This window comes from Salmo trutta, chromosome 10, assembly GCF_901001165.1.
Source record: "Salmo trutta chromosome 10, fSalTru1.1, whole genome shotgun sequence".
NCBI classification, from domain to species: domain Eukaryota; kingdom Metazoa; phylum Chordata; class Actinopteri; order Salmoniformes; family Salmonidae; genus Salmo; species Salmo trutta.
In genome coordinates this window covers 20,611,007-20,632,172 of record NC_042966.1, presented here as the reverse complement: position 1 = coordinate 20,632,172, position 21,166 = coordinate 20,611,007, and the positions used below count along the sequence as shown (strand labels likewise).

General features: G+C 46.2%; 1 protein-coding gene across 5 annotated transcripts in view; it reads right to left on the bottom strand.

The window, feature by feature from the left end:
* Nucleotides 1–1,229: 1,229 nt before the first annotated feature.
* Nucleotides 1,230–21,166, bottom strand: part of LOC115201313 (myocardin-related transcription factor A) — a 50,543-nt gene continuing 30,606 nt past the window's right edge. For 4 of the 5 annotated variants that reach the window (XM_029764837.1, XM_029764836.1, XM_029764839.1 and 1 more), the window contains 15 exons: nucleotides 13,507–13,572; nucleotides 11,696–11,751; nucleotides 11,421–11,496; nucleotides 11,010–11,177; nucleotides 10,518–10,675; nucleotides 10,230–10,358; nucleotides 9,799–10,052; nucleotides 9,417–9,585; nucleotides 7,525–8,778; nucleotides 6,500–6,712; nucleotides 4,211–4,327; nucleotides 3,900–4,055; nucleotides 3,642–3,731; nucleotides 3,335–3,395; nucleotides 1,230–2,637 (listed from right to left, as the gene is read on the bottom strand). In XM_029764837.1, coding sequence (XP_029620697.1) covers nucleotides 2,114–2,637; nucleotides 3,335–3,395; nucleotides 3,642–3,731; nucleotides 3,900–4,055; nucleotides 4,211–4,327; nucleotides 6,500–6,712; nucleotides 7,525–8,778; nucleotides 9,417–9,585; nucleotides 9,799–10,052; nucleotides 10,230–10,358; nucleotides 10,518–10,675; nucleotides 11,010–11,177; nucleotides 11,421–11,496; nucleotides 11,696–11,751; nucleotides 13,507–13,572 — 3,491 coding nt within the window. In that variant the 3' untranslated portion in view covers nucleotides 1,230–2,113. The remainder of the gene's footprint in view (nucleotides 2,638–3,334; nucleotides 3,396–3,641; nucleotides 3,732–3,899; nucleotides 4,056–4,210; nucleotides 4,328–6,499; nucleotides 6,713–7,524; nucleotides 8,779–9,416; nucleotides 9,586–9,798; nucleotides 10,053–10,229; nucleotides 10,359–10,517; nucleotides 10,676–11,009; nucleotides 11,178–11,420; nucleotides 11,497–11,695; nucleotides 11,752–13,506; nucleotides 13,573–21,166) is intronic. The other variant, XM_029764838.1, reaches the window with a different exon arrangement.

Below are 21,166 nucleotides of genomic sequence, written 5' to 3'. Positions count from 1 at the left end.
CAATTTTAATGAAGTTGATACAGAGAGAAAGGCTGCAAGATTGCTTGCGCGTGCACTGCTGTAAAGCAACGATAGAGTTACAGGCTGCTTTTAAAACTCTGTAGCTGCAATAAAAAAAAGTTACATCTTTACAACTAAAAGATACCTGATGCAGATGGGTAAATTATACGCGCATTCGGTATTTATATTACTGTAGCATAGACTATGCTGCAGCAAATGCAGGCCTACCTGTCACAAGAAAACAAATGATTAGATTAGTCTACATGCATTGTGAACTGCGCTCCATACTGAGATGGGCTGTCTGTCCCTACCCTGAGATGGGCTGTCTGTCCCCACCCTGAGCATTGATTCATCATGCAGAGAAGCTAGATTTAGGCAATGCATATAATTTAAGTTCTATTTCACGCCTTGCTGTTCTTAGAAATAATTTATTATAAAATTTACCGTTTTTTTCTCCGTTTTTTTATCCAGGGAAAAGGGAATGGTTTTGGGTGGTAAATCCTCGTACATCTCAGTAACAAGGTTCCCACATGCAACCCTAAAAGGCACCCTATTCCCTATATAGTGCACTACTTCTGACCTGGGCCTATTCGATTCTGGTCAAATGTAGTGCACTGTATAGTGTTATGGAATAGGTTAGCAGCACACTAGCATTTCCACTCAATTCCCTCTGGGGGCAGCAGCAACCTTGTCCAAGTGCTGAGCCTGATTGATAAGCACACAAGAGCTGCCAATTAAGGTGATGGTCAGTCAGTGTCCCAGCTGGTAAGCCGTGAGGCTGCTGGGTTAGTTCGGTGGCCATGATTTGCAATCTTTAGTTTAGGCATGCCTGTTTATAGTGTTCCTTTTTGTATCAATTTGTTTCTGTCACCATCTGAACATAATAATCCGCTGGGGCTTGCCAACCCAATGCAATCAAGACAATGCTGGACCTACGTAAGGTTGCCATCTCTCTGGGCACCTGTGCATCCAAAACAGTCCTCAAACACTGATTTCTCACATAAATGTACACATTCATTTAGGTTAAAGACCAGTTAACTAGGCCTAAAAAAAAATACGAACCAGCACAGTTGATCTGTGATGGGTGCTCTCAAGCAGTATTTTGTCAATGATAATGTCGCCCTCTAGTGGCTATATCCAATACCACAAAAACTGTACCAAGGTATAGACAGTCACCAAATCAGTGTGCATTTACAAAAGGTTATGGTATAATAAAAACAACACACACATTTTCATTGATTTTTTTTTATATCTTTTTTGTTCATATAAAATGACAAGGTCCAAGTGGTTTGGAAACCAAGCAACTGGGAAGAAAAATGTGGACAATCAATAATACACCCCCCACATACAGAAATGCATAGTGGTCTAGCAAACACCACCAGTAACTGCCTCCTCCAATGAGGTTCATTTCACCAGTTGGGGTGCGTTCAGTTCAATACAACGTTTGCTACGTTGCGTGGCGGTTTGTAGTGAACGACGCGCTTCCCCAAAACGGCGTGTACCGTTCAACAGCCTTTGATGTATGTTTGCTTCTGTTTGGATAGTGCAGCGAGGTGTGGTTAATCAATATGGGTGTGACCATTTAAAACTCGTGCAGCACACACCATACACAATCTCCCTCTGGGCCACCATAATCAACCCGCTCTTCCACTGGTCGTTCAGTACAGTGCAGTTTCCGTTGAGCTAAACATTCAATACCATTGTAAACGCTCCTCTGGTTTACACCAATGAGGTTCGATTCATTAGGTTTCCACCAATGAGGTTTGTTCATTACAGCCTTCCACACCACTGACACTTTGGGTCTGCCCTCCACATGTATTACCCTTTGTCACCATAAGGGTGTGTCATAGACCAAGCTCCATTAATGCAGTATCACCTCTCACCCCACTGCCTCTGATCTAAAGTCAGTTTTGCTCTCTAGCCTGTCCAACTTGAGTGAATGCAGGGCAAGGCCCCTGGTCTCAGTGAATGATGCTGGGCCAGTGAACCTCCAGAGTGGTGGACCTGCTTATCGAGTAAGAGTGTTTGCGTGAGAGAGATAAGAGCCTGTACGCAGTATGCTTGAGCGTGTGTCTTTGTGTGTGAGTCTTTACCACTCCTCACTCCGTAGAAGCTACAAGCAGGAGTCCCAGTGCAGAGTGAGGTCCGAGCTGTCCAGAAAGTCTACTGAGAATACACTGGGGAGCGTGTGGGGGCCCAGAGGGGCAAGACTCGTTCCCCCTCCACCTCCCATGGAGATGTCTAGCCAGTCCATGCTGTCCAGGGCTGGGTCCCCGAAGTCAAGCCCTGCTGGGTGGGGGGAGAAGCCCAGGTCGCTGGTGTCCATGTCCATCGGGGAGGGGGGATGGTCCAGGATGCTGGAAGTGCTCAGCATTTGGCTGTGGAGGTCGTCAATCAAAGTCAGGCCACCGTCAGGCTCCACTCCCAGGAGGGGTGTGCCGGTGGTGCTCTCCAGGAAATCCTCCAGACGACTACTTCCTAGGCAGGGCAATGGCTGCTGGGAGGGCAGGGCGGGTAGGGAGGGCTCCGGAGGGGGTGTGGGGGGCGACAGGTGGAGAGGGGACGAGGGAGGGGTGGGGGGGTTGGAGTGGAGGAGGGCCAGGGAAGGGTCTGGGTTTGCTCGGATTCCAGAGATTTCTGGGTGGGGAAGAGAAAGAAAAAGCAGAAATATTAACAATTATCAAACAAATGGGTTGGCGCTCATGTATTGGCAGTAACATCGTGCGCAAACTGATTTTGTCCCCCCACAACAAACACAATCATGACATGCTGGTTGAAATATCAAAACAAACTCTGAACCAATTATATTTATTTGGGTACAGGTCGAAAATAATTAAACATTTATGGAAATGTAGCTTGCTAGCTTGATGTTGCTAGCTAATTTGTCCTGGGATATAAACGTTGAGTTCTTATTTTACCTGAAATGCACAAGGTCCTCTACTCTGACAATTAATCCACACACAAAACGGTCTACAGAATCATTTCTAGTCATCTCTCCTCCTTCCAGGCTTTTCTTGTTTGGACTTTATATGGCGATTGGCATTTAACTTTCATAGTTACCATGACAACCGACCAAACTCAGTTAATCTTTCAATCTCCCACGCGGGTATCTGCTTCTATAAACCAAATGAGGAGATAGGAGAAGCAGGACTTGCACCGCGTTCAGCGTCACAAATAGAACTGACTTCTATTTTAGCGCTTGGCAACGCAGACTCTCATTGGCGCATGAGACGCGAGCGGTGTGGTCAGCATGTAAGACATTATGAAGATATTTGTGTGAGTGTTGTGTGTGAGTGTTGTGTGTGAGTGTGTGTACACGGCTCTGTTCGATTACCTCCACTCTTCAAGAGGATGTCAAACAGGTCGTCCATCTGTTGACTGCTCAGGCCGTTCTCCTGGGGGCAGAGAAGACATTTAGTACAGTTTACAGTACTCATGGCTGTTTAACAAAACCGGCAAATATGTACAGTACTATAGAATCAACAACAAACTGAGCAAATTGGAGATGAGACCAATGCTAACAGATGGACAGAGAAAATGAGAGAAAATAAAAGATGGAAGAGAAAAATAATGGACAGGAAAGACATGGATAGACATGGATAGACATGTGCAGAGGGACATGGCAGGAGTGAAGGGCATACTTTGAGGCGTTGAGTGGAGGAGAAAGAAGTCTGTTTAGGAGAGGGAGGGGTGAACAAAGTGTGCCGGTCAAAAGTCGGACACACTTCTCTCTGAAAGGGTGGAAGGAGAGAATAAAGAAAGGATGAGGGAAGGGGAAAGAAAATAGGCTACAAAGAAAGAATAAATGCAAGTAAAAAATATAGATGCAGATTAATGAAAAGACAAATATGAGATGATATTGGACATGCCATGAATGATCATTGCAGAATTGGTCTTACCTTGAGGAAGGGGGAAGTGGTGCTTTGGCTTTCAGACGAGTTGGACACCTCGTCAAAGAAAGGATGGAGATTGGGCGGAGCGGAGACAGACTGACTCGGCTCTGGCACTCCATTGGTCATGCCATTGGTCTCCAGATGTAGACCCGCCTTCTGTTCCTGAAGGAGAGAAAAAGGACAGTGATGATTTTAAGAGTATTGCCAGACAGTGACAGCTAAAATGGTGTGTTTGTGTGCATGTGTGTGTGTGTGTGTGTGAGAAAGAGAGAGAGAGCAGACCTTGTATTTGCCTTGATTTGTTGTAACTCTCATACCTTTTTGATAGGCTGGTTGACAGGGCCTGGTTGTAACTGTTGTTTTGATTGAGTGTCAGAGCTGAGTATCTCAGCTGGGGATTGGCTGGGGAGTTTGCCTGGAGTTGACTGCAATCGCTAGAGTACAAAATAGGGAGATTGAATTCACCATTAAACATTGATGGATTTTGATGAAGCTGGCCTGGGTGCACGGAGTTTGCGCTGGGTGAAAAATGATTGCATTTGTTTTTGACCGGGCTGCATCCCTGGTGTGAGCCCCGCTCTGGTCGACAGTGAAATAGGCAGAAAAAAACTAAAGTGACGTAGGTTAATAAGCATGTGGAGTAATGAGTAGGATTTCACATGCAAAAGTGATGACTTTTGATAAAAACGCTTTATGTGCCTTCCCAATGAAAACTAACATATTTCATGGTAAAGGGAAATGGTACGTTTTTGAACGATACATAAGGCTGCCTTGTTGACAATATGACTGGGAGAGTCAAAATCACTGAGTCAAAATGCAAGCAGAGATCTACCGCTCAGATAAAAGAATACATGACTTAAAAAACATAAGCCTATGCAACGCATGAACCAATTGAAAATAGTTCTGTAGTAATGAGGTTTGTGCAGTAGGCTATAGTCCTAATTAACATTATCACTGCATATTGATTACACTTGAATTTCCTTGCCAATGTTGTTCTTCTCAGACCATTTTGAAATTATACCCCCCCCCCCCAAAAAAAAAATATATATATGGTACATGATCACACTGGTAATACAGTTGTGGGCAAAAATATTTGCACCCTTGCACCATTTCTTCCAGAAAACTGTTGACATTTTTAAAAAATGTAGGTATCCACATATGCATGTCTTTGGTTTACAGTTAAAAAATATATATATTTACTAAGAAATACTAAAATGTCACAGACAATATTATTGGCACCTTCTAGAAGTAGTTAGAAATAATTTGACTTCAAGCAGGTGACTCTCCTTTACTTTGGAATTGAACTCACCTCTGGTGATTTGCAGGTGCCTGCAATATAAAAGTCACTCATTCAACCAGTTTGAATAGAGAAAAGTACTAACTCTCCTGTTTTGTGTCACTGTGTGTACCGCAATGAGCATGAAGAAAAGAAAACCAGAGAGTTATCTGAGGAGGTCAGACATAAGATTGTAGCCAAGCATGGACAATCTCAAGGTTACAAGTCCCATCTCCAGAGACCTTGATGTTCCTGTTTCCACCGTACACAATGTTATCAAGATGTTTAAAGGCCCATGCCACTGTAGCCAACCTCCCTGGATGTGGCCGCAAGAGAAAACTTGATGGAAGATTGGTGCAGGAAGCTCATCGATGGCTATAGGAAGAGCTTAATTGCAGTTATTTTAACCAAAGTCTAGGGTGTCAATAATTTTGTCAATGCCATTTGTTTATTTTCTGATTTAAATGGATATATTGAGTTCTGAATCAAAAACAAAGGCTCTGTATTTGTTGAGTCTCTCTCTAGCCATGGTTCTCAAAGTTTTCAAATCTCACATGATCAACTTTGCTGTGCTGCAGACACTGATCTGAGCTATCCGATTGGCCAGCAGTAGGCCTATAGATGCACTTGATTTGCTCTCTGGGACTGCTGGGTAGGCAAAGTTCTACCTTCAGACATGAAATGGTTCAAAATTGGAAGACTTTGCCTTCCCGGCGCTAACCTGCTTTCAACAGCGTGAAACGAATAACAACAAATAGGAACGCAAGGCTTTACTGTAGTTTTTTTTACAGAAATGTTTGGTGATCGACTACGAATGGCTTGGAGATCAACCAGTCGATCGGTTGGTGACCACTGTACTAAGCTATATGGAATTGTTTTAAGGTCATACCAAAGATAATTTAGCTATTTGATTTACTGCTATTAGCCCATACAAACGCATTGAATAACGGATTCACTACATGGAACGAAAGATAGTCCCCAAAACAAATCTAAAGGAAGTTTGTTCTGAAGTGTCAGTCCTATATCCGAGAGATACACTATACATACAAAAGTATGTGGACACCCCTTCAAATTAGTGGATTTGGCTATTTCAGCCACACAATTGGCGGATGCGGTGGATTGAGACGCATCCGATGCAAGAGTTTTATGTGGATTTTTGTATTATGCTAATTCGATTTCCACGAGGCCACGGACATCCACCCGAGGGGGTTAAAAGGACAAAACAGCTCAGAGCAATTTTACTGCACTGTGCTACCATCTTCCACAATCATTTTACCTCTTAACATAGAGACCTGTAACACTCATTAGCAGATTTCCAGTGTAACTGTACCTGCAGTGTGATGCGTTGTGATCCACTAGTTTTGCCCAATGAGGTCACCCCGTTCTGGCCCTCTGCATTGTGATTGGTCAGTGCTATCAGGTAGTGGTTGCCGTTGCCGTCGGTGACAAGGGTGGGCGTGGTGCCCGACTTGAGGAGGTCCAATGAGAAGGTCTGGGCGGGGACCTGGGTGCCATTCTGTTGGCCGATGAAGACTGGAGTGACCTGGAGAGAATAGGAGTAGAGAACAGACATATTCAAACCAACGGCCCAATAGAGATGGGGAAGAGACAGACTTGGTTCCAAACCCAGGTCTTTGCCCGCTGAGGTAAAGAATAGTCTTCAGGTTTCAGACAAATGTATTCCGTTAAATATGCATGTATGGTTTCAGACAAGGTTATTCTGTTAAACATGAAATATGTACCTGATGTGTGGTGACGGTCTGCGGTGTGTATACCTATACCGTAGATCTATAGACTGTACGATATAGATCTGTAATGACTGAATGTACCTGATGTGTGGTGGCGGTCTGCGGTGTGTATACCTATACCGTAGATCTATAGACTGTACGATATAGATCTGTAATGACTGAATGTACCTGATGTGTGGTGACGGTCTGCGGTGTGTATACCTATACCGTAGATCTATAGACTGTACGATACAGATCTGTAATGACTGAATGTACCTGTTGTGTGGTGACGGTCTGCGGTGTGTATACCTATACCGTAGATCTATAGACTGTACGATACAGATCTGTAATGACTGAATGTACCTGTTGTGTGGTGACGGTCTGCGGTGTGTATACCTATACCGTAGATCTATAGACTGTACGATATAGATCTGTAATGACTGAATGTACCTGATGTGTGGTGACGGACGGTCTGCGGTGTGTATACCTATACCGTAGATCTATAGACTGTACGATACAGATCTGTAATGACTGAATGTACCTGCTGTGTGGCGACGGTCTGCGGTGTGTATACCTATACCGTAGATCTATAGACTGTACGATATAGATCTGTAATGACTGAATGTACCTGCTGTGTGGTGGCGGTCTGACTCAGTTGTTTGTTCTGCTGCTGTCTCTGGGCCTGTCTCTGCTGCTTCCTCTGCTGGGCCTGCAGCTGTTTGTGCTGCAGCTGGAGCTGTTTCTGCTGGGTCTGCTGGATGATCAGCTGCTGCAGCTGCTGCTGTTGCTGGAGTAACAACTGGGCTGATGTCTTCTGCTGCTGCATCTGCTGTGTCTGTTGTTGCTGTTTTTGTTGCTGGAGCTGTTGGGACTGCTGTTGTTGTGTCTGCTGTTGTTGTTGTGTCTGTAGTAGTTGTTGTGTCTGTTGTTGAACCTGTATCCGGTGAATCTGCTGCAGTTTGAGCAGAGTCTGCTGGGAGCACTGTGTCGGCTGAGGCTGTCCCTTAGGCTGAGCTTCGTCCACTCCCTCCATCTCTTCTTGCGTCTCTACCTCCTTCTTGACCCTCACCATCTCTCCGTTGGTGAGAGCAGGATGGAGGATGGCTTTGATGGAGGTGGTTTTGGTTTGGGCCTCCTGGGCATAACCGTTTACCACCGCACCCTGCACCTCTTTCAATCCTGTCTGTTTCCCGTGCTCCAGTTGCGAGCGCAGGGTCTCCACAAGCCTCTGTTTCTGCCTCAGCATGCGTGTCAGCTCCTCGATCTGCTTGTCCTTCTCCTGGAGCAACTGGTCCTTGTCCAAGGGGGAGGCCTCCATGGCTGCCCCAGGGGCTCCTGAGGGCTCCTGAGGTGGGGTGGCAGGCTGAGGCGCGGTGGGTGAAAGCCGAGACTGGGAGAGGCTGCAGGTGGGTAAGTAACCCTGGTTCTCCTCTTTGATGGAGGCTGGGGAAGGGTGCAGGCTGAGCTGGGTCAGAGGAGAGCTCACCATCTCCCCGAATAAGTCTCCATTACAGCTGGTCTCGTCGGGGCTCATTACCGCCAGCGACCGTTCTGACGGGGTGGGAGACACAGGAGGGGAGGAGTTCGTACTGCCAAACCTCATAATACGGGCTGGAGCAGCACTGTGAGCCAATGAGAAAGCGGGTATCTTCCCGCCTGCCTCTCCTGATTGGTGGGTGAGGGTATTGGTCCCGGCATGGGGGGGGGCAGAGATGGTGAAGCCAGCAGGTTGGGTTGGTAGGCTGGGTTTAGGGGTTACAGTCGCAGTAACACCAGCTCCACCATTCTGCTCCTGGTAGTTCCTCAGCCTCTCGATCAGGTCCATCTTAGTGCCAGACACGGTCAGACCCCGCAGTTTCAGCTCCTGTTTCAGCTCAGCAACCTGGAGGGGAGAAGAAGAGTTATGATTCTGATCCTTACTCCCTTATGTACATCCCTTATATATATATATATATATATACAAAAGTATGTGCACACTCCATTCAAATTAGTGGATTCGGCTATTTCAGCAACACCCGTTACTGACAGGTGTATGAAATAGAGCACACAGCCATGCAATCTCCCTAGACAAACATTGACAGTAGAATGGCCTTACTGAAGAGCTCAGTGACTTTCAACCTGGCACCGTCATAAGATGCCACCTTCCCAACAAGTCAGTTGGTCAAATTTCTGCCCTGCTAGAGCTGCCCCGGTCAACTGTACGTGCTGTTATTGTGAAGTGGAAACGTCTAGGAGCAACAACGGCTCAGCCGCGAAGTGGTAGGTCACACAAGCTCACAGAACGGCACCGCTGAGTGCTGACCTCGGTTGCAACACTCACTACCAAGTTCCAAACTGCCTCTGGAAGCAAGGTCAGCACTAGAGCTGCTCGTCGGCAGCCGCACGCAAGCCTAAGATCACAATGCGCAATGCCAAGCGTCCGTTTGAGTGGTGTAAAGCTTGCTGCCATTGGACTCTGGAGCAGTGGAAATGCGCTCTCTCGAGTGATGAATCACGCTTCACCATCTGGCACCTACTCACTTTGAAGTCATCCAGGTTGGCTGGTAGCGTCAAAGGTTTGGCCCCTCCCACAGGGGTTTGGCTCTGACGACTTGGCCCATGCTGATTGGAAGGGGCCGGGGTCGTCGGGGGAACACTGCGTGAAGGGGAGGGGCCGGGGTTTGTTGAAGTTGGCTGCTCAACAGGTGGTCTGAGGAGAAACAAGAAACAGAGAAGTGAGTCCACACGCACACAACCAGGCACACAACCAGGCACACAACCAGGCACACAACCAGGCACACAACCAGGCACACAACCAGGCACACAGGGTGGCACACAACCAGGCACACAGGGTGGCATTCAAACACACATCGTCAATTCTAACCCCAACACACACACACACACCTTTCCCTCACACACTCACTTGGGTGGTGCTGGGAGGATGGTGTGGTAGTTGTAGTGCTGCTGCTGCTGGTTGAGGATCTGCAGCTGGAGGAAGAGCTGCTGCTGTTGGAGGATCTTGGCGTAGGTGGAGTCCAGCTGAGGGGGAGGCTCCCGGTCAGCCTTCTGGTCCGGAGGGATGTACTGGTGGTACTTCAGCTTCTTCACCTTGGGCTTCACGTCTTTGGACTTCTTAGACCTCTGGGAGAGGCGCTCCAAGCTGGGCTTGGACTGGAACTGAGAGTTACAGTAGATGGAGAGGGAGAGAGGGAGGGATCGATAGAGTGAGCGAGCGAAATCAAGGGAGGGAGGGAGAGAAAGAGTAAGTAAGATATGATTGCTTGTATACAGAAAGTATTACATTCCAACCTTCATAGCAAGATATTCAGACTAACAACAGGGGATGTCCCTCACCTTGGTTTGACCACTGGCAGGGCGGGAAGCAACCGGCGTCACTGTCCCATTGGTCAGCTTCTGTCGTTGCAAGGAGTCATGGTCATTCAGCAAAAGAGGAGGAGGGGGAGGAGGGACCTGGGTAAGGAACTAAGAAAACATCTGATTGGTCAGTTGAAGCGCCAATAATGGGACAGCTCATGTGATTACTCGTCTATGTAAGCACGCGCGAATACCATTGGCTTCATCTCCATTCTGTAGCTATAAGTACTGTACAAAAATAAAAAACATTTTTAGAATGATCTGTACCTGTGAGGGGGACATGTCCCCGTTCTGAGTGAGCATGTCAGAGGGGGACAGCTGGGAGACAGGACCCAGTGGAGAGTCGTGATTGGCTAGAGTGTCCGGAGAAAACGCATCACTGCTGTCCTCGTCCAATGAGGACTCTCCTGCACCCTTTGGAGAATCTGTGTGTGGTAGAGAGATTTATTAAACCTCTATTTCACCGTTCTTCTCACCAAACAAATGATCTTCTACAAAAACTAGTTGGTAAGTTGTGAGGTTCAGTATCACTACAACAAACATCTGTATTTCAAACTATGAGATTAGTAATTGGCAATACACCAAGAGGCGATTGCCAAACCAGAATGACTAATGATGGAATTGGTCTCACACAGTCTCCACCATGAGGATTTAGCAATAACAATGTCCTGACACCAGTTCAGTACTGTGACATTGCAATAACATTTTGAGGAACATTTGAACTGTGTGTGTATTGCAGTAGACAGTGTGTGTCCATACCCAATAGTGAGTGTTGCAGAGGACAGTCCAGGTCTACAGGCAGGATGTTCTTGTGGATGAGCTCTATAGGACCAGGTCTGTGGGAGATCTTATCATTGAGGTCATCAGCCAGCCTGGCCCTCTTCAGCTGCAGCTGCTTGGCCTGCAGAGACGGCTCTGCTGACGTCTCTGTGTGAAGAGAAAAACACACACGGTTTCACAAGGACGTACAGACACCACTCAATTAGGTACACAAAGTCCTCAAAGAAGTGCATAACTAAACATACTTATGTATATAGAGCCGCACAAACAGACGTGGTATAGTTGGCTCAATGTAACCACGTCGAGAAGTGGCGTGTGAGGGTGTAGTCCTGTGGTGTAGTTCTGTAGTGTAGTTCTGTGGTGATCAGAGAGGGGGGCGCGGTGACTCACCCTCAAGTATGTGCATCCTGACCAGCTCTGAGCGCTCAGGACGACTCCTGATCTTCCTCTTCAGATAGTCCTCAGTCTGGAAGGGAGGAGAGGAGGGTGGGAGAAGAGAGAGTGCGAAGAAAGGGAGAGTGCGAAGAAAGGGAGAGGTGAAAGAAGTATGGGAGAGAAGGGTGGAAAAGGAGAGAGAGATGAGTGTTGTCGCAAGAGCGAGGACGCAGTTCTACAAAGACTGCACATATTGAACTACAGAGAGAAAGACCGACGTGGAGACTCACCCTGGCTCTCTCCAGACTCCTCCGCTGCTCGTGGAAGGCTGCCGGACTCTTCAGTGCTGTGGACAGTGAGGGAAAGCGGGAGAAACGACGAAGGAAGAAAGAATGAACAAAGACGTACAGACTACGCTGTGAGCTCTTCACCACCACTGGAGACTGACAGTGTGAGAACACACGCTCAAAGCAGAACTCTATATGAAAAGGTCAAAAGGCGTTATATCCACCAAACAGTAAGAGAAAATAGAACAGCATGTTTTTGTATTGACTGGTGCGTGACCCGTTTCAGCAGAACAGTGAAGGAGGAACAGCCTGCTATAGTATGAGAGAGGTGTATGTCTGAGAACAATCAATAAAGATCTGAATTACAGACCAGACAGGATCTTTAAGGAGGGGAGGACAGATGAGAGAGAGGAGTGATGGAACAACTTTCTGAGAGGGGGACTTTCTACATCCATCACTCTTCAACTGTATTGGTCCTCAGCATGTCCCTGTGTGTGTACTTTGTGTGTGTGAGTGTCTGTAGGCTGTGTGTGTCACTAAGCATCTCACCCCAGAAGCCCCCATCAAAACACAAATGTGGACATACACGTAAGCACACAAACATACACACCAAAACAAGTACAAGACACACACTGGAAAGTTGAAGAGGATGATGGAGGGACACTGGAGATTTCATCATCACATCACCTGTGTGTGTGTGTGTGTGTGTGTGTGTGTGTGTGTCCATTGTGGGACATAATGCTGGCTTACAGGAAGGGGTCCAGCCAGAGGTTAGGAGGTCAACCGGGGGGATGGGGTCACAGACTAGCAGGCCTAAATATTGGCCTAACCACTCATATCAAGTCAACATGTCTCCAAATACATGCAAATGGATCATGGAGCATCCTGTCTACTCTGTAATTCACTCTTATTTATATATCCAACTGCAATGTGACTGCAAATCCATGACATGAGCACTACCGTCAACTGACAGCGGTTTTACCGTCAAGGCCCTGTATTCTGCTATAGCCTTGGGCCATAGTCATTACCTCCCCCACAGGAAGACAACCTGATCCTCAGTAATCTGGACTAATCTGGAATAAAGTCCTGTATGTATGTTTGTCTGTGCAGGATAACTGTGTAGATACACAGTTCCGCTGGCCTGTTGTTGTTGTGTAATAAGAGTGGGAGCACAGAGGAGAGGCCCATCTTAGGGCCAGGTTAGCCACTTTGCACCCGAGTTGTGACCCATCGTAACAAGCCTAGCACAACCATCCGGAGCTCTTGCAAGCTTACATTCTGTTGAAGTGAAGCGAAACAAGAGTGACGCGGTCAGGATGGTCTTGGATCAGGCTAGGTCATAACAGAAGCAAATCCTGAATTGAAAATCAAACAGACCCCAACCCGGGTTCAGATTGAGTGCACTCGTCAAGGAGAGTCAGTGACAACGCTGTCACTGACAGTGACAATTGTGGCCTTGTTAGGGTCCTTCTGAAGGGTGCAGGTTAGGGAGTTAGTCAGCTTCTCTCTCCAGTAAGAACCGAGAGATAGCCCATGTACTTCCTCCTTCCTACAGCTGAACACTGAGTCTCTTCAGCTACTGAACAGAGCACAGAACAGGAAGTGGACACAGAAGGGGAAGCTGGCTGGCCCACTTGATAACACAACAATGCAAAACACAAGACAACACAACGCAAATTACAACACAACAAACCTGTCTGTCCAATGGAACCGGAACAGAAACTGTGCTGGTCAAGCATGCAGAGGGTGATATTCTATTATATTTGCTGCTCTAGACAATTGAGATAAGGATGAAGAGTTTGGGCACTACTTACGTGGCATGATCCCTTGGCTGACCAGTTCCTCCCGGGTGCGTCTCTGCTGTAGTTTGAGCTGGAGGACTGCATGAGGACAGTGAGAGAGAGGTAGAGGAGAGTCAGCAACTGCCAGCATGGAAACAACAACAACAACCTCTTCAAAACAAGTTTCAGGTCCAGACTGCCATCCTACACTGAAGAATCCGTCTGCAGGGCAGAGAGGGTATCCTTATGTCAACAAACACAGGAGCAGACGGACAGAGCAGGACTCAATGGACAGAACCCTCGCTTTTTTTTTACTTCCTTCCTCACTTTTTTTTTTTGCTGTTGCAAAGGAGGGCGGAGTACAGTGACATTATTACACACTTCCTGTTTCTAAACTCAAAGTGCGCTTATAAAAACACAGAAGAATGTGTGTTTGAGACAGACTCCTTGTTGCATGTACGCCTGACACATCGTTATTTCAAAACAGGAAACATCTCTTACATAACGACTCAGAGATACAGTCAGTAATACAATCGCACAGTCAGTCTTGTCTGTCAGCAGACTGTTTTCTCACTGTTTAACCACTTAGGTTGACCTATTATTTCATTCCTCACAGTAGCCTGTATTATCAAGCCAGCTATGGTATACTTCCTTTCATTGTTGAAAGAGTTGCAGTACAAACTACAGTGAGGGAAAAAAGTATTTGATCCCCTGCTGATTTTGTACGTTTGCCCACTGACAAAGAAATGATCAGTCTATAATTTTAATAGTAGGTTTATTTGAACAGTGAGAGACAGAATAACAACAAAAAAATCCTGAAAAATGCATGTCAAAAAATTTATAAAATGATTAGCATTTTAATGAAGTAAATAAGTATTTGACCCCTCTGCAAAACATGACTTAGTACTTGGTGGCAAAACCCTTGTTGGCAATCACAGAGGTCAGACGTTTCTTGTAGTTGGCCACCAGGTTTACACACATCTCAGGAGGGATTTTGTCCCACTCCTCTTTGCGGATCTTCTCCAAGTCATTAAGGTTTCGAGGCTGACGTTAGGCAACTCGAACCTTCAGCTCCCTCCACAGATTTTCTATGGGATTAAGGTCTGGAGACTGGCTAGGCAACTCCAGGACCTTAATGTGCTTCTTCTTGAGCCACTCCTTTGTTGCCTTGGCCGTGTGTTTTGAGTCATTGTCATGCTGGAATACCCATCCACGACCCATTTTCAATGCCCTGGCTGAGAGGAGGTTCTCACCCAAGATTTGACGGTACATGGCCCCGTCCATCGTCCCTTTGATGCGGTGAAGTTGTCCTGTCCCCTTAGCAGAAAAACACCCCCAAAGCATAATGTTTCCAACTCCATGTTTGACGGTGGGGATGGTGTTCTTGGGGTCATAGGCAGCATTCCTCCTCCTCCAAACACGGCGAGTTGAGTTGATGCCAAAGAGCTCCATTTTGGTCTCATCTGACCACAACACTTTCACCCAGTTGTCCTCTGAATCATTCAGATGTTCATTGGCAAACTTCAGACGGGCATGTATATGTATTCTTGAGCAGGGGGACCTTGTGGGCGCTGCAGGATTTCAGTCCTTCACGGCGTAGTGTGTTACCAATTGTTTTCTTGGTGACTATGGTCCCAGCTGCCTTGAGATCATTGACAAGATCCTCCCGTGTAGTTCTGGGCTGATTCCTCACCGTTCTCATGATCATTGCAACTCCACGAGGTGAGCTCTTGCATGGAGCCCCAGGCCGAGGGAGATTGACAGTTCTTTTGTGTTTCTTCCATTTGCGAATAATCGCACCAACTGTTGTCACCTTCTCACCAAGCTGCTTGGCGACGGTCTTGTAGCCCATTCCAGCCTTGTGTAGGTCTACAATCTTGTCCCTGACATCCTTGGAGAGCTCTTTGGTCTTGGCCATGGTGGAGAGTTTGGAATCTGATTGATTGATTCCTTCTGTGGACAGGTGTCTTTTATACAGGTAACAAGCTGAGATTACGAGCACTCCCTTTAAGAGTGTGCTCCTAATCTCAGCTCGTTACCTGTATAAAAGACACCTGGGAGCCAGAAATCTTTCTGACTGAGAGGGGGTCAAATACTTATTTCCCTCATTAAAATGCAAATCAATTTATAACATTTTTGACATGCGTTTTTCTAGATTTTTTTGTTGTTATTCTGTCTCTCACTGTTCAAATAAACCTACCATTAAAATTATAGACTTATCATTTCTTTGTCAGTGGGCAAACGTACAAAATCAGCAGGGGATCAAAACCTTTTTCCCTCACTGTATTATGTACTGCAAATCTTGCAACAATTAAAGGAAGTAAGTAGACCCTTATCAGTCTTCCAATCAGAACAACTGACCACCTAAATGACTGTGTTTATGAGTCACACTGGTGGCAGGTAGCTTAACAGTTAGAGCTTTGAGCCAGTAACCTAAAGGTCCAAATCCCCAAGCCGACAAAGTGAAAAATCTGTCAACGTGCCCTTGAGCAAGCCACTTAACCCTTTTCTCCAGGGTCGCCGTTGATAATGGCTGACACTGGCCGTGACCCCACTCTCTGAGGGTGTCTCGGTGGAATTGGGATTAGCAAAAAGCACATTTCCAATTCACACATGCGTATAATGCACACGTGTACATGTGTGAAATAGGCCAAATATAAGCACCCACCTAATTATTATTATTATAGATACACATCTCTCTGTCCTGCTACTGTGTCAGTAATTTGTTGTGACCTTTTTGTTAACCAGGCTTTCTGGGAAACTCACCCCTGGTTTAATTATTGTATGCACTCCTAAGCCACTGCTGCATTTCTAGGAGTGGACTATTTGTTTGTCATCAGTTCCTGTTTCTATGTTGTAGGCTAGTCTCTGTGGAGTGGCCACATGCAGAGTGTATGTGTATGTGTGTCTTTCTCTCTCGCCTGGTCCTTTAAGGGCAGGACCATGACATCATCAGAAGTGCCAGGGAGTCTGAGTCTAGTCAGCTGTTCTGAGGCCGGTCTTCAATCTCACAGCGTCTCAGGGAGTCTGAGTCTAGTCAACTGTTCTTTTTATTTTATTATTTTTATTTCCCCAGGTAGGCCAGTTGAGAACAAGTTCTCATTTACAACTGCGACCTGGCCAAGATAAAGCAAAGCAGTGCGACAAAAACAACACAGAGTTACACATAAACAAACATATAGTCAATAACACAATATAAAAAAATCTATTTACAGTGTGTGCAAATGTAGAAGAGTAGGGAGGTAGGCAATAAATAGGCCATAGAGGCAAAATAATTACAATTTAGCATTAACACTGGAGTGATAGATGTGCAGATGATGATGTGCAAGTAGAGATACTGGAGTCCAAAAGAGCAAGAGGATAAATAACAATATGGGGATGAAGTAGTTGGGTGGGCTATTTACAGATTGGCTGTGTAAAGGTACAATGATCAGTAAGCTGCTCTGACAGCTGATGCTTAAAGTTAGAGAGGGAAATATAGGACTCCAGCTTCAGTGATTTTTGTAATTCGTTCCAGTCACTGGCAGTAGAGAACTGGAAGGAAAGGCGGCCAAAGGAAGTGTTGGCTTTGGGGTTGACCAGTGAAATATACCTGCTGGAGCGCGTGCTACAGGTGCGTGTTGCTATGGTGACCAGTGAGCTGAGATAAGGCAGTGCTTTACCTAGCAAAGACTTAGATGACCTGGAGCCAGTGGGTTTGGGGACGAATATGTAGCGAGAGCCAGCCAAAGAGAGCATACAGGTTGCAGTGGTGGGTAGTATATGGGGCTTTGGTGACAAAATGGACGGCACTGTGATAGACTACATCCAGTTTGCTGAGTAGAGTGTTGGAGGCTATTTTGTAAATGACATGACCGAAGTCAAGGATCGGTAGGATGGTCAGTTTTACGAGGGTATGTTTGACAGCATAAGTGAAGGAGGCTTTGTTTGCGAAATAGGATGTCGATTCTAGATTTAATTTTAGATTGGAGATGCTTAATGTGTGTCTGGAAGGAGAGAGTGTACAGTCTAACCAGACACCTAGGTATTTGTATTTGTCCACATAGTCAAAATCAGAACCGTCCAGAGTAGTGATGCCAGTCGCGCAGGCGGGTGCGGGCAGCAATCGGTTGAAGAGCATGCACTTAGTTTTACTAGCATTTAAAAGCAGTTGGAGGCCACGGAAGGAGTGTTGTATGGCATTGAAGCTCGTTTGGAGGTTTGTTAACACAGTGGCCAAAGAAGGGCCAGATGTATACAGAATGGTGTCATCTGCATAGAGGTGGATCAGAGAATCATCAGCAGCGAGAGCGACATCATTGATGTATACAGAGAAGAGAGTCGGCCCGAGAATTGAACCCTGTGGCACCCCCATAGAGACTACCAGAGGTCCGGACAACAGGTCCTCTGATTTGACACACTGAACTCTATCTGAGAAGTAGTTGGTGAACCAGGCGAGGCAGTCATTTGAGAAACCAAGGCTGTTGAGTCTGCCAATAAGAATGTGGTGATTGACAGAGTCGAAAGCCTTGGCCAGGTCGATGAAGATGGCTGCACAGTTCTGGCTGAGGTGCACCCATGACCAGCTCGGAAACCAGATTGCATAGCGGAGAAGGTACGGTGGGATTCGAAATGGTCGGTGATCTGTTTGTTAACTTGGCTTTCGAAGATTTTAGAAAGGCAGGGCAGGATGGATATAGGTCTAACAGTTTGGGTCTAGAGTGTCTCCCCCTTTGAAGAGGGGGATGACCGCGGCAGCTTTCCAATCTTTGGGGATTTCAGACGATACGAAAGAAAGGTTGAACAGGCTAGTAATAGGGGTTGCAACAATTTCGGCAGATAATTTTAGAAAGACTGGGTCCAGATTGTCTAGCCCAACTGATTTGTAGGGATCCAGATTTTGCAGCTCTTTCAGAACATCAGCTGTCTGGATTTTGGTGAAGGAGAAGCAGGGGGGGGGGGGCTTGGGCAAGTTGCTTCAGGGGGTGCTGAGCTGTTGGCCCGGCGGTTTAGGGGTAGCCAGGTGAAATGATCGATTATCGTAGATTTATCGGTGGTGACAGTGTTTCCGAGCCTCAGTGCAGTGGGCAGCTGGGAGGAGGTGCTCTCATTCTCCATGGACTTTGGGAGGAGGTGCTCTCATTCTCCATGGACTTTACAGTGTCCCAAAACTTTTTGTAATTAGTGTTCGAAAAAGCTGGCCTTAGCTTTCCTAACTGACTGAGTATATTGGTTCCTGACTTCCCTGAAAAGTTGCATATTGCGGGGGCTATTCGATGCTAATGCAGAACGCCATAGGATGTTTTTGTGCTGGTCAAGGGCAGTCAAGTCTGGAGTGAACCAAGGGCTATATCTGTTCTTAGTTCTACATTTTTTTAACGGAGCATGCTTATTTAAGATGGTGAGGAAAGCACTTTTAAAGAGCAACCAGGCATCCTCTACTGACGGGATAAGGTCAATAACTTTCCAGGATACCCGGGCCAGGTCGTTTAGAAAGGCCTGCTTGCTGAAGTGTTTTAGGGAGCGTTTGACAGTGATGAGGGGTGGTCATTTGACCGCGGACCCATTACACATGCAGGCAATGAGGCAGTGATCGCTGAGATCCTGGTTGAAGACAGCAGAGGTGTATTTGGAGGGCAAGTTGGTCAGGATGATATCTAAGATGGCGCCCATGGTTACAGATTTAGGGTTGTACCTGGTAGGTTCCTTGATCATTTGTGTGAGATTGAGGGCATCTAGCTTAGATTGTAGGACTGCTGGGGTGTTAAGCATATCCCAGTTTAGGTCACCTAACAGTACGAACTCTGAAGATAGATGGGGGCAATCAATTCACATATGGTGTCCAGGGCACAGCTGGGGGCTGAAGGGGGTCTGTAACAAGTGGCAACAGTGACAGATTTGTTTCTGGAAAGTTTAATTTTTAAAAGTCGAAGCTCGAATTGTTTGGGCACAGACCTGTTCTGAGTCTGGTCTTCAATCTCACAGCATATCAGGGATTCTGAGTCCCTGCTGTAAGCAACGGTATTCATTTCTCTCTCTGCTCTCGCTGACACACACACACACACACACACAAACGCACTCGAGACTCACGTGTATGTAACATAAACACACTGTTACACACATAGACTTGACTCACGTGACTATGCAGGAAGACAAGCACACACACGCACAATAACACAAACATGTGGAACGTGCCATCCCAGGGCATGCCACACCACTTGGCACCCACGGGAAGTAAAGAGAAGAGAAGGATCTATTCTGGGAGAGAGAATCACTATCACTTCCTCACAACTCTCCCCCTTTACCCTCTCTCCTAACCTTGCTTCTTTCTTTCTTTCACAGGCTCCCTGAGGCAGGTCATTCGCAATTATTTTTCTCTTCCTCTTTCCCTGGGGAACTTCAAATTTAGTATTTCACTATAAACTTACTTCATTCTCTCTCTTTCTCACTCATCATTGCCTTGCCACCCACTCCAAGCCTCCCCCTGCACTATTCTATCCACAGAAGCAGAGATCAGAAACACTATCTGACTGATACCTCACACATCTGATACTCACTGACAGTATTCATGTTATTAAGATGACACTGTAAAACCACCCTTGTTTATGTACCTATAAAGCCCAGGTGCCTATTAAGTCCACTTCCGTCTTGATTCAAATACAAAATAAATAAATGTAATGTTGCAACCAGTGAATCTGGTTGTTATATCCTTAACCGTTTTTATTCTAAGCCAATCAAATGTTTTTATTATTCAGTTGACAGTTGTGTAAGTTCAAGGCTGCAAAAAAAACATTGGTGTTGAGGCGACCCTCAGATAAACACATTTTCAATATTTTTAGTACCTTCTCAGATAATTTTACATAAAGTATGATCACTTAAGAGATTTTTCATGCTAGCAGTCATGCCTGCTTGTCACAGTCAAACAGTAGCAACATAACTTGGTGAACTACAAGATAGATTACAGGCATTCACAGCTTACATTTTTTTATGAATTAGTTCTTATTTTACTGTTAAATGAACCTTGCATTGTTTTAGATAAGTCAAATTGACAAAAATTGCATTTTTGTTCCTAAGAAAGCTAAGGTAACTGAGCTAAAGGACTATCACTCCGTAGCAGTCACTTCCGTCATCATGAAGTGCTTTGAGAGACTGGTCAAGGATCATATCACCTCCACCCTACGTGACACCCTAGACCCACTCCAATTTGCTTACCAACCCAATAGGTCCAGAGACGATGTAATCGCATTCACACTGCCCTAACCCATCTGGACAAGAGGAATACCTCTGTAAGGATGCTGTTCATCGACTACAGCTCAGCAATTAACACCATAGTACCCTCCAAGACCCTGGGTCTCGACCCCGCCCTGTGCAACTGGGTCCTGGACTTTGACGGGACGCCCCCAGGTGGTGAGGGTAGGAAACAACATCTCCACCCCGCTGATCCTCAACACTGGGGCCCCACAAGGGTGTGTTCTCAGCCCTTTCCTGTACTTCCTGTTCACCCATGGAGGCGTGCATGGCCACGCAGTCAACGCAATCATCAAGTTTGCAGACGCCATTACAGTGGTAGGCTGTGTGGTGTCAGGAAAATAACCTCACACTCAACATCAACAACACAAAGGAGATGATCGTGGACTTCAGGAAACAGCAGAGGGAGCACCTCCCTATCCACATTGATGGGACAGTCTTGGAGCAGGTGGAGAGATTTAAGTTC